Below are 13,862 nucleotides of genomic sequence, written 5' to 3'. Positions count from 1 at the left end.
ATACTTTTCATTTTCACTTAAAAACAATAAATAGACTCAATAGAATTAGAACTGGGGATTCAGTTAGGTCCAGTAGAGTTTCAGTTTTTAGGCACTGTCTATTTTATTTGGGATTGAGTGTTAACAATATATTAAGTTACAGTAGCTATAACGGTCTCTACACCCTAAAATAAACCTTCCCCAAGTAATGGGAGGCTGGATGGAGAGGGTTGTGTGGAGAAAGACCTGAAATTCAGCTGTATAATAACAATAGGTTCTATAGTATCTGCAATCAAGAGCCATCTCCTTCCTTTCAGCAGTGCTAGGAAATGTGCAGACATATACCCATTTGCCATCATCTTTACTTGGTATAATTCACCCCCCGCCTCATTATTTCTGTAAACTATATGTAGGCAACTGTGTAACAGATAAAGGGCGGGATGTACTAAAGTGGAAATGCAGCCAAAACCCCCCAAAAATGGATATTATTTAGCCACATTTTCCATATATATAATAAGACTAACACCGCGGGGCTTCGTTTCATGGAGTAATGGCACCTTTTGCTGGCGTTATCCTATAGAAGCTAATGTACTTTTTCTTCGCATTGTGCTGTGAGAAGGATCCAATCTGATCCCTCCCAGCACCCCCTCCCCCCCGCCTTACTAATTGCATATGTTAGTACATGTGTGATTAGTAGCAATGCGATGTGTGTCGGGATGTACCGCAGTTGCTTGGTACATCCTACCCAAAGGGGCATATTCATTATGAGAAAATTGTGACGTGAGATATTTTAGTTTTCAATTCTCATTCTTCAATTTCACAATTTTTCTCGGAATTCATCATGTCACCTTAACCACTTAACTGATGATTTTTCCCTTCAAAACATTCATAACATTGTTGTTTTTTTATTAAAATGTTTTTATTTAATATAGTTTAAAAAGTATTTTTGAAAATATTTAAATATTATATTATGCACATCTGCAGAACAGATCTCCTCATCAAAATCAGTTAAGTGGTTAATAAAATTATCACTTCTGAAAAACTTTATTTTCCAGAGATAGCATAATATATTTAGTGATATATTTCCCCTGTGCAGCACAGTGTTTGTCCTGTTCTGTCCTCTTCTGAGTATGCTCAGTCACTAAATAAGGAAGTGTGCGTGCAGCTGGAGCCGCTGTGTCACACGCCATAGGCGGCGTTCACCGCGCTTACCCGTGCGTGCCTGCTGGTCTGTGTTGCGGCCTCCGCCTTCGATGGTCCACGGGCTCCGGCGTCTGACTGGCGCGGCTCCCGGCGGTTCCCCGGGGCAGTGGAACCGCCATGACACCCGGCATCACGTGGGCGGGGAGCAGGTGACGTCATCAGACTGTTCCGCCAATCCAGCGGAGGCGGGAGATTCAAAGGCAGACGCCGGGCAGAGCCTCGGCGCCTGAGTATCGTCTTTTCCCCTGAAGTGGATGCCAGTGCTCTTGTTCCCGGCGAATCTCTCTGCAGTCGTACCCCAGTGTCTCCGGCACTTCCAGGTGCCAGTTGCTGCACAGTTCCAGCGTATACAGCGGCTGATGTGTTCCTCTGCAATCCAGTCACCAGTGCTTCTTGGAGTCAGCGTGGGCTGCGTGCTAAACACCGCTCTCAAGTTCTACAAATCATCAGTGTCTTTAAACACCGTTCTTAAATTCTACAAGTCATCAGTATCTTTAACCACCGCTCCCAAGTTTTGCAAGTTACCAGTGTCTTTAATCACCGCTCCTAAGTTTTGCAAGTTACCAGTGTCTTTAACCACCGCTCCCAAGTTTTGCAAGTTACCAGTGTCTTTAACCACCGCTCCCAAGTTCTACAGTGTCTTTAACCACCGCTCTCAAGTCATACAAATCATCAGTGTCTTTAACCACCGTTCTCAAGTTCTACAGTGTCTTTAATCACCGCTCTCAAGTCATACAAATCATCAGTGTCTTTAACCACCGTTCTCAAGTTCTACAGTGTCTTTAATCACCGCTCTCAAGTCATACAAATCATCAGTGTCTTTAACCACCGCTCTCAAGTTCTATAAATCATCAGTATCTTTAGTCACCGCTCTCAAGTCATACAAATCATCAGTGTCTTTAACCACCGCTCACAAGTGTTTCAAATCATCAGAGTCTTTAACCACCGTTCACCAGTTCTTCAAATCATCAGTATCTTTAAAAACATTACTCACAAGTTCTTCAGTCACTATTATCTTGTACCAACACTCACAAGTACTTCTTTTCCTGGAATCTTTAACATTGCTTACAAGTTCTCCTATAGGCCTGGACATTCCCCCCATACGTTCCTTCTCTGCTATGTGACATTGTGTTGCTCCCTTCCTGCAACAAAGTTCTTTAATATTTTCAACAAGCTTTACTGTCAGAGTCCTGTATGAGGAAGACCTATATCAAGCCATCCCTGTTCCGACCCAACTGTGGTTCCTCTCCCCTACCATCGGGAGAACCCCCGAGTTCCCAACACCCCCAACCTAGGTCAGTGACACGCTGCTGAAGGGGACAAGAGCCGGAGCTGCTGTTGAAGGAGTCTGGAATTGCTGCTGAAGGAGACCAGAGCAGGATGCACTGCTGAAGGGGATCGGAATCGCTGCTTCTTCATCGCACTGGAAGCCTTAAGGGTACTTGTGGGACCCGGAGCTGCCGCAGAATTTATATTTATTATATAAATACACATTTAAATAATACTGCAGAGGAGCAGGGAAGCAGACAGGGAGGAGGAGCTGAAGCCGCAACACTGCAGCAGGACACATCGATGAGGGATCTCATAGATCCCGTTGTTACACACACAAGTTGCCCGATGCCAGCAACTTGTACACATATTTGTACAACATCTCAGGGTGACGAACAGTTTCACTATCAAACTCCGAAAAAAACAACTATTTTTGGATTTTGATGAATGTTACAATTTATACAATGTGGCATGGCTGTAACAAGGAGATATGAATGATATCTCCTTAATTACAGCCTTTGATGAATGAGGCGAGGTAAAAGCAGGATTATTTTTTTTAATCATTGTAAAATGAAACAAAAAACATTTAAGTAATAATAAATATGCCCCAAAAACTTATGCTGAGATTTACGTCACAAGGATCATTTCTTTGGGCTAAATAATAATTCCTTTGGAAAGTAATCGCTTTCAATGTGGCTAATTCCTGCAATTCAAGGGTTAATAATCCCTCAACTCTTATTGGCTGCAAAGCAGAGCCCCTACCATATTTATTTGGACTGTCAAATGAAATGTTCTTTTCAAGGTAGGGAAGACTCCAGCATGATTGTGTGGCTTGGCGCTGCTTTGCTTCTTGTCTTTGGGCTTGCTCTTATCTCTCTCTGGAGACTAAGACTAAACAACCATGAAGAAGTAAAGTACCCCAAGAGCTTACCTTCATTGCCTGTCATCGGGAGCTTGCTTCACCTTGGGAACCACCTCCCTCCTCATATTCTCTTCTGCGATTTACAGAAGAAGTATGGCAGACTCTACTCCTTTCTGATGGGTTCCCATTATGTCGTAGTTGTGAATAATCATGAGGATGCCCGGGAAGTTTTGCTGAAGAAGGGGAAAACCTTTGCTGGGAGACCACGCACAGTGAGTAACCCATATAAAGAACATCTTTGGAAATTAATGGAAGCACAAGCTAGATTTGTGTAATACATACAGTAGTTGGATAGAGCACATTGCTCAGTAGTCATTATTCACATAGAACATGTGAGGCTCGAAAGCTGTAGTTTGCCAAGTTTAAAACTCCCACGAGAACAGTAGCTATTGAGGACATAAGGGAAGAGAATAAAATGAATTCTCCAGCTGTTCCCGCTGTCTATATACAGTATATCAGAATACAATTCCTCATTACTGCAAACAACCAAAGAGGTTAACAGACTAACAATTTTCCAAATTAAACAGGTATTGCATAAATCGGATGTTATACGGTTCTGCATGACCCAAGTTTATAGTGAAATTCCTCCATTAAGAAAAAAAATATATATTTGCTTGTAGCTCTCCCTAATACTGATGTAGAAAGACGGCAGTGCTTCAAGGTCGAAGAATTCATTATCTTCACATTACAACTTTTTAAACATTCCAAAACAAAATTATCTCAAGGGTACATTTTATATTATGCAGAATATTAACTGCCAGACTATGCCTAATATCATTCAAAGGTTACTAAGCTATCATAAGTGGACACTTGTAAATTGAAATTGAAGTCTTACTTTTCCCAGGATTTCCCATTTTACAGCACACTGCATTTCAATGATACTGTAACTCCACCGGTGACCATTAAGACAGTAGACTACTTGAGACGGTGACTAAATCTACCTTTACTACTGTTTTCCAAAATCATTTGTTATAGCTTTAATCTATATTTCCAATAGAACTTCATACCTATCTTAATTTTCTTTTTACATGTAGCAAGATGTACGTATAACTGTCTCAATGTACAAAAACAATGTATTTTGTTTGAAACAAATGTTATTAAGATGATGTTAACTTCTAAAGACCCAACAATTGATAAAGGCAACGGGGTTGTCCACCTCATTTTGATGTCTGTGGTATCCTAATTATGCTCTGTTATGGGCTCTGAGGCTTGATTGCTGGGATTACTGTGAACTGAGAAAATTATTAAAGGTTGAATATTTGGATGAATTTAAATGAACAGCAGTGCTGTAACACTAAGTATGGGTAACAACCCTTCAATACATTAAAAAAATAACTTTTCTATCTTTAATTAAGGTAAAGTCACTGATTATGTTCTTCAAACTGTCAGCTGGTGCCAGCACCTGGCTCATCTATAGATTTTACTGGTGGTCGACGTACTGGAAATATCGCAACCTATTTTCAGCATGCGCGCTCATGAACCCATGGAAATCAAATAGAACATGCTTAACGTGACACCTGCGCTCTAAATCTACAGTGTACAACTTAGGGGGACTGTAGGACAAAGTTGGAAAATCACCCTCAACCCCAGAAAGGTGTCAAATAACTTGGGTAACATTACAGTATGGACGGCTATTAGTGGCCATAATCAAAGTGTTTGAGCATTTTTATTAACAGTGGAAAAATTATAGTAAGCAAGTGTTTTTCACCAATGTAAAGGACCTCATTCAGTGTCAGTTGCAGTTTTGCTAAATACGCAAAAGTGCTATACATATCTTACATAAGTAAATCTAGTTTTGAGCTTTTTATAGAAAATCAACTGTCATGTCATTAGTGGGGCAAAATGATGCTAATTAAATGCCACCAAGTGCATAACTATTATTTGGGAGGGGCATACCAGAGGCTCTACACTGAGTTCTGAAATTGTTATATTTATCCCTACTTTTCACATAATCTAGGACAAAAACTCCTGCCATCAGCTGACACTGAAATATTTATTTCCCTATAAATTGTAAGGTTGCGAGCAGGGCCTTCCTACCTCTATGACTGTTTGTTATTACCCAGTTTTGTTTTATCATTGTGTTCAATTGTAAAGTGCAACGGAATTTGCTGCGCTATATAAGAAACTGTTAATAAATAAATAAACATGCCACACTGTGCATGCTGGCAATTCACATTACATACCACACTGCGTATGCTGCCAATTCACATTATATACCACACTGTGTGTGCTGCCAATTCACATTATATACCACACTGTGCATGCTGGCAATTCACATTACATACCACACTGCGTATGCTGCCAATTCACATTATATACCACACTGTGTGTGCTGCTAATTAACATTATATACCACACTGCGTATGCTGCCAATTCACATTATATACCACACTGTGTATGCTGCTAATTAACATTATATACCACACTGTGCATGCTGCCAATTCACATTATATACCACACTGTGTTTGCTGCTAATTAACATTATATACCACACTGCGTATGCTGCCAATTGACATTATATACCACACTGTGTATGCTGCTAATTTACATTATATACCACACTGTGCATGCTGCCAATTCACATTTTACACCACACTGTGCATGCTAAGTTAAATTATATCCACACTGTGAATGCTGCTAAGTTACATTATATACCATACTGTGGATCCTGCTAAGTTACATTATATACCACACTGTGCATGCTGCCAATTCACATTATATACCACACTGTGCATGCTGCTAAGTTACATTATATACCACACTTGCATGTTGCTAAGTTACATCATATACCACACTGTGCATGCTGCCAATTCACATTATATACCACACTGTGCATGCTGCTAAGCAGTGGTGCAAGTAGAAAAAATGTCTTATAGGTACTGTGTGCAAAATGGGTGTGGCCAAATGCCACATGGGGCATGGCCAATGAAAATGGGGGCGTGATACACATATGGGGGGCCAGATACACATATGACCCCAATAGTGCCAGATACACGTTGCCCCACAGTGCCAGTTATACAATGCCCCACAGTGTCAGTTATACATTGCCTCAGCTTCAGATACACATTGCCCCACAGTGCCAGATACACAAATACCCCCACAGTGCCAGATACACAAATGCCCCCACAGTGCCAGATATACAAATGCCCCAGGGTCAGATACACATTGCCCCAGTGTCAGATATACATTGCCCCACAGTGCCAGATACACAATTGCCCCCACAGTGCCAGATACACAAATGCCCCCACAGTGCCAGATATACATTGCCCCACAGTGTCAGATACACATTGCCCCAGTGTCAGTTATACATTGCCCCACAGTGTCAGATACACATTACCCCAGTGTCAGATATACATTGCCCCACAGTGTCAGATACACATTGCCCCAGTGTCAGATACACATTGCCCCACAGTTCCAGATACAGAAATGCCCCCACAGTGCCAGATATACATTGCCCCACAGTGTCAGATACACATTGCCCCAGTGTCAGATATACATTGCCCCACTGTGCCAGATACACAAATGCCCCCACAGTGCCAGATATTCATTGCCCCACAGTGTCAGATACACATTGCCCCACAGCAGTGACATGCGGTGGGGTGAGGCAGGTGAGGCAGAGCCTTTCCTGTCATACTATCGTTTGTGCCTTGCCACAGTTTTGACTGTATAAAGTATATGAAAAATACAAAGAATATGTTTGAAATATCTTCTTCGCATTATTCTAATGATTTTTATAGCCAAAACTCTGGAGTAAAAAGTCTATGGCAGATGAGGCAGTGCCTCACCTGTCTATCTTTTCCAACATCTCTGATCAAAACTCACCAAATTTGCAGGAGTTTATACTGCTGCACCTGTGCATAATGCCCAGATGTACCCTTTGGCTCATGTATTGCGTGTAAATCTGTCTCTGGGGCTTGCCAGTGACTCCTGAGCCATTTAGCTCACCGCACGTCCCTGCCCCACAGTGGCAGATAACATTGCCCCAACGTCAGATACACATTGCCCCAGTGTCAGATATACATTGCCCCACAGTGCCAGATATACATTACCCCAGAGTGCCAGATACACATTGCCCCAGTATCAGACACACATTGCCCCACAGTGCCAGATATACATTGCCCCAGTGGCAGATATACATTGCCCCACAGTGCCAGATATACATTGCCCCAGAGTGCCAGATACACATTGCCCCAGAGCGCCCCCCCCCCCCCCCCCGCTTTGAGGGGAGGAGAGCGCAGTGCCTCTCCTGCCCCTCAATGCTTGTGAAGTCCGGTCTCCGGCGGTGGGTATCTCAAATGAGGCGCTGGTTCGTTAGCCAATCAGAGCTTGTGGACCGACAGCCAATCAGGAGCCGCGGCTGCCGGTCCATGAGCTCTGATTGGCTAGCTCTGATTGCCTTATTGAGATTCACCCCGCCGCCGGAGACCGGACATCACAGAGAATTGAGGGGTAGGAGAGGCGCTGCACTGTGCTCTCCTCTCCTCACACAGCAGCGGGATTCAGGTATGGTGGACAGCCCGGCGGTATGGCGTACCGGCTGGGAATTTCCTACCGGTCTGCTGTACCGTCCTGTACAGTCATAAGTGCTGCCAATTCACATTATATACCAAACTGTGTATGCTGCTAATTAACATTATATACAACACTGTGCATGCTGCCAATTCACATTTTACACCACACTGTGCATGCTAAGTTAAATTATATCCACACTGTGAATGCTGCTAAGTTACATTATATACCACACTGTGGATTCTGCTAAGTTACATCATATACCACACTGTGCATGCTGCCAATTCACATTATATACCACGCTGTGCATGCTGCTAAGTTACATTATATATCACACTGTGCATGCTGCCAATTCCCATTATATGCCGCAGTGTGCATGCTGCCAACTCACATTATATACCGAACTATGCATGCTGCCAAATCACATTATATGCCACACCAGGGCCGAAACTAGAATTCTCGGTGCACGGGGCACAGGGAAGGCAGTAATTTGCACACACACACACACACACACACACACACACACACACACACACACACACACACACACCAACTCATATACAGTCCCAGTAAAAAGACATACCTTCTCATTCAATGGTTTTTATTTATTTTAATTGTTTTCTACATTGTAGATTAATACTGGAGACATCAAAGCTATGAAAGGACACATATGGAGCCCCCTTTTGCTTTGATGACAGCTTTGCACACTCTTGGCATTTGTCACTGACCTAGGTTGGAGGTGTTGTGAACTCGGGGGTTCACCCGATGGTAGGGGAGAGGAACCACAGTTGGGTCAGAACAGGGATGGCTTAATATAGGTCTTCCTCATACAGGACTCTGACAGTAAAGCTTGGTGAAAATATTAAAGAACTTTATTGCAGGAATAGAGCAACACAATGTCACATGGCAGAGAAGGAACGTATGGGGAAATGTCCAGGCCTATAGGAGAACTTGTAAGCAATGCTAAGGATTCCAGGAAAAGAAGTACTTGTGAGTGTTGGTACAAGATAATAATGACTGAAGAACTTGTAAGTGATGTTTTTAAAGATACCGGTGATTTGAAGAACTGGTGAACGGTTGTTAAAGACTCTGACGATTTGAAACACTTGTGAGCGGTGGTTAAAGACACTGATGATTTGTAGAACTTGAGAACGGTGGTTAAAGACACTGATGATTTGTAGAGCTTGTGAACGGTGGTTAAAGACACTGATGATTTGTAGAGCTTGTGAACGGTGGTCAAAGACACTGATGATTTGTATGACTTGAGAGCGGTGATTAAAGACACTGATGATTTGTAGAACTTGAGAGCGGTGATTAAAGACACTGATGATTTGTAGAACTTGAGAGCGGTGATTAAAGACACTGATGATTTGTAGAACTTGAGAGCAGTGATTATCCCACAGCACACGCTGACTCCAAGAAGCACTGGTGACTGGATTGCAGAGAAACACACCAGCCGCAGTATACGCTGAACTGTGCAGCAACTGGCACCTGGAAGTGCCGGAGACACTGGGGTACAACTGCAGAGAGATACGTCGGGAACAAGAGCACTGGCATTTACGTCAGGGGAAAAGACGATACTCAGGCGCCGAGGCTCTGCCCGGCGTCTGACTTTGAATCTCCCGCCTCCGCTGGATTGGCGGAACAGTCCGATGACGTCACCTGCTCCCCGCCCACGTGATGCCGGGTGTCATGGCGGCGCCCCTGCCTCGGGGAACTGCCGGGAGCCGTGCCAGCCAGACGCCGGAGCCCGTGGACCATCGAAGGCGGAGGCCGCAACACAGACCAGCAGGCACGCAGGGGTAAGCGCGGTGAACGCCGCCTATGGCGTGTGACAGTACCCCCTCCCCCAGGAGTGGCCCCCGGACACTTTCCAGGTTTTGTTGGATGTCTGGAATGGAAAATCCGCACCAGTCGGGGAGCCATAACTTCAGTAGCCTTGACCCAGCTCCTCTCCTCGGGGCCAAAACCTTTCCACTCCACTAAATACTGTAGATTCTTGTGAAGATAACGAGAGTCAAGAATAGCTTTGATTTCAAAGTCCGTTCCAGCTTCAGACTCTGCAGAGGTTGGCCTCTGCGACTTTAAATGGAACCGGTTTAAAATAAGGGGGCGAAGGAGAGAAACATGAAAGGAGTTTGGTATCCAGAGGTGGGAAGGCAATCCCAATTTGCAGACAACCGGATTCAGGACTTGTAACACGGGGTAAGGACCAATAAACTTTGGGGGCGAACTTCATAGTGGGCACCCTTAACCGGAGGTTGCGAGTGGAGAGCCATACCCTGTCACCAACCTTATATTGGGGAGCTGCTCGTCGCTTCCTATCCGCAAAGAACTTATAGCGGCCGGAGACTCTCTTGAGATTAGCATGAACTCGACTCCAAATTTGGCTGAAGTGCCGAAGAGTAGAGGCTGCAGCAGGAACATCCTCCGGAGGACAAATGGGTAAATCAGGAACTTGAGGATGGAACCCATAATTAATGAAAAATGGGGACTCACCAGTCGAAGAGTGGTACAGATGATTATGGGCAAACTCGGCCCATGGCAACAGTTCCACCCAATCATCTTGCGAGGGAGAGAGATAAACACGGAGAAAAGTCTCTAAATCTTGATTGATGCGTTCAGTTTGCCCGTTGGTCTGTGGATGGTAAGCGGATGAAAACTTGAGTTTTATTTGTAAGGCCGTACAGAGAGCTCTCCAGAATCTTGCAGTGAATTGTACCCCCCGGTCAGAGACGATTTCCTGAGGTAAACCGCGCAGGTGGAAATGTTCTCGGATAAATAACAAAGCCAACTTGGGCGCTGATGGTAACCCGGTCAAAGGTACAAAATGTGCCATCTTAGAGAAACGGTCGATAATTACCCAGATAGTATTGTGACCCTTGGAGAGGGGCAATTCAGTGACAAAGTCCATAGAGATATGGGTCCAAGGCCTCTGAGGAATGGACAGTGGATGCAACAACCCCGCAGGAGGCAAACGAGTAATTTTGTGCTGAGCACACTGAGGACATGAGTTGACATAATCTTGAATATCCTTCTTCATAGTGTCCCACCAGTAAGACCTTCGTAGAAACTCCCACATCTTTTGAACTCCAGGATGACCGGAAAACTTGGAGATATGAGCCCACTGCAACAACCTTGGTCGAAATTTAGCTGGCACAGACATCCTCCCAGGAGGAGGACCCAGAGCGGTGGGAGCCGCCGACATAGAAACTGGACTGAGAATCAAAGCCTTCTCAACGGAATTCTCCTCATCCGAAGCGGTTAAGGAACGGGATAAAGCATCAGCCTTGGTGTTAAAAGTCCCAGCCCGGTACTTAATGACAAACGAAAACCGAGTAAAGAAGAGCGCCCATCTAGCTTGGCGGGGATTCAAGCACTGGGCCGTCTTGAGGTACAGCAAATTCTTATGATCAGTGAAAATTGTAATTAGGTGTTTAGCACCTTCCAAAAGATATCTCCATTCCTCCAAGGCAGATTTTATTGCCAAAAGTTCTTTGTCTCCAATGGTGTAATTCTGTTCCGCAGGAGAGAATTTGCGAGAATGGAAACCACATGGATGTAACTTCCCATCTGGAGCGTACTGCAAAAGCACGGCACCTATGCCTACCGTGGAAGCATCAACTTCCAAAAAGAATGGTTTTGAAAAATCTGGTTGCTGAAGTACTGGAGCGGACAAGTGAACGCTGCTATTGCTTCGGAGGACCAATGACTTGGGTCAGAACCCTTCTTGGTTAGGGCAGTACTAGGTGCCACGATGGTAGAGAATCCCTTTATGAATTTCCGGTAGTAATTTGCAAAGCCCAGAAATCGTTGTACCGCTTTCAAAGAAAAAGGCTGAGTCCAGTCCCGGATGGCAGTGAGTTTCTCTGGATCCATACGAAGCTCCGTGCCCGAAATGATGTAACCAAGAAATGGAATAGAAGAAACCTCAAAGGTACATTTGGAAATCTTGCCATAAAGATGATTCTCTCGTAATCGAAGAAGTACCTCTTTGACCTGTATTCTGTGCTCTGTGAGATTTTTAGAAAATATCAGAATGTCATCCAAATATACCACGACACTTAGGTATAGCATATCCTGAAAGACTTCGTTAATGAATCCCTGGAAGACGGCAGGAGCGTTGCTGAGGCCAAACGGCATTACCAGGTACTCGTAATGCCCATCCCTGGTATTGAAGGCCGTCTTCCATTCATCTCCCTGTCGGATACGTATCAAATTATAAGCTCCCCTTAAATCAAGTTTGGTGAAAACTCGGGCTCCGCGAACTCTATCAAAGCGCTCCGTAATGAGCGGCAACGGATACTTATTCTTAATGGTGACATCATTTAGACCACGATAGTCAATACATGGTCTTAGCCCTCCATCCTTCTTCTTCACAAAAAAGAAACCCGCCCCTGCCGGGGAGGTAGAGGGGCGGATGAATCCTTTTGATATAGTCCGACATAGCTTGGGTCTCGGGTAATGATAAGGGATAAGTGTGACCCCGAGGTGGCATTTTCCCCGGAATGAGCTCAATGGGACAGTCCCAGGGTCTATGCGGTGGTAGCAGATCGGCCGCTTGCTCCGAGAACACGTCAGAAAACTCCTGATAGGCCTCCGGAATGATCCCTTCATCTGACTTGGAAGATACACGGGGCGGATAGACAGGGGTGAGACAATTTGAATGACAAAAAAGACTCCAAGATGTTATTTGTGTCGAACTCCAGTCGAGGGTGTAAAGTTTAAGCCAAGGAAGGCCAAGAACCAGATCGTGGGGCATCTCCCGAATCACTAGGAACTCCAGATGTTCTTGATGCAGAGCTCCCACTTGCAGTTTGATTGGTACTGTACAACTTGAAATCAGACCGTTAGAAATTTGGGTACCATTGATAGCAGTCAACTTAATAGGTCGTTCGACCGACCGTAGCTGAAAACCCAGATTCTGAGCACAGGAAAGGGAAATAAAATTTCCTGCAGCCCCTGAGTCCAGCAGAGCCTTAACGGGTTTGGCTATTGACTCGGAGAACAGAGACACGGAGACTAAACAGTCCACTGACGGAGAAGGTTTAGAAGAAACCCCTAGCTCGACTCCTCCGGAACAAGCTAGGACTGCCCGTTTCCCGGACGAGACTTGCAAAACTTGAGAAAATGATCCGCGGCTCCACAGTAGAGGCAGAGTCTACCCTCACGACGACGCTGACGTTCTTCTGGGGACAGCCAAGATCGATTAATCTGCATGGGTTCATCAGGACTTGGAATAACCGTTTGCTTAGATGGAAAAGATCGGACCCTTGATCGATCTGACCGACTACGTTCGCCACCTCGTTCCTGCATGCGAAGAGCCACCTTTACACAGAGCGAGATCAACTGATCCAAAGAATCCGGCAAATCTCTAGTGACCAACTCGTCCTTTAGACGATCGGAGAGCCCGTTCCAAAAGGCAGCCCGAAGGGCATCATTATTCCAACGCAGTTCTGAGGCTATGGTCTGAAAATTAATCACATACTGTGCCACTGAACGAGAGCCTTGTCGGACACGAAGCAAGTCTGCAGAGGCAGCGGTCGTCCTGCCTGGCTCATCAAAGATCCTCCGGAATGACGCAATGAAATTGGTGTAACTAGAAACCAATGGATCAGATCGCTCCCATAACGGAGACACCCAATCCAACGCTGAACCCTCGAGCAAAGAAATAATGTATGCCACCTTGGACCGATCAGTAGGGAAGTTATGTGAAAGAAGTTCAAAGTGTACCTCGCACTGATTGAGAAAACCATGGCAATTCTTAGGATTCCCATTATAGCGAGAAGGAGTAGGGAGCTGAAGGCGTGACCTGGTTCCAGAGGAGGATGGAACATTACTAGAAACAACCACTGGAGCAGGCACTGGAGCTGGGGCCGGTACTACTGAAGCCAGAGAAGTCTGAATTTGATCCAGCCGGCCAGAAAATTCCTGGAGATAATGCATCACCTGGCCCTGTGCTGCTTCCTGACTTTGTACT

The 13,862-nt window shown here is 44.8% G+C and overlaps 2 protein-coding genes across 3 annotated transcripts in view; one reads left to right on the top strand and one right to left on the bottom strand.

The window, feature by feature from the left end:
• The window catches only part of LOC135056585 (arsenite methyltransferase-like), a 354,731-nt gene extending 352,039 nt beyond the window's left edge, over positions 1-2,692 (bottom strand). Inside the window, exon 1 of one of the 2 annotated variants that reach the window (XM_063961942.1) lies at positions 1,192-2,692. In XM_063961942.1, the coding sequence (XP_063818012.1) occupies positions 1,192-1,341 (150 nt within the window). In that variant the 5' untranslated portion in view covers positions 1,342-2,692. The remainder of the gene's footprint in view (positions 1-1,191) is intronic. The other variant, XM_063961941.1, reaches the window with a different exon arrangement.
• Positions 2,693-3,237: 545 nt separating this feature from the next.
• LOC135056584 (steroid 17-alpha-hydroxylase/17,20 lyase) overlaps positions 3,238-13,862 on the top strand; it is a 65,498-nt gene continuing 54,873 nt past the window's right edge. Inside the window, exon 1 of the mRNA XM_063961939.1 lies at positions 3,238-3,585. Coding sequence (XP_063818009.1) covers positions 3,271-3,585 — 315 coding nt within the window. The 5' untranslated portion in view covers positions 3,238-3,270. The remainder of the gene's footprint in view (positions 3,586-13,862) is intronic.

The sequence above is a fragment of the Pseudophryne corroboree genome, chromosome 3, assembly GCF_028390025.1.
Source record: "Pseudophryne corroboree isolate aPseCor3 chromosome 3, aPseCor3.hap2, whole genome shotgun sequence".
In the NCBI taxonomy this organism is placed as follows: domain Eukaryota; kingdom Metazoa; phylum Chordata; class Amphibia; order Anura; family Myobatrachidae; genus Pseudophryne; species Pseudophryne corroboree.
This window is presented reverse-complemented; position numbering and strand designations above follow the sequence as displayed.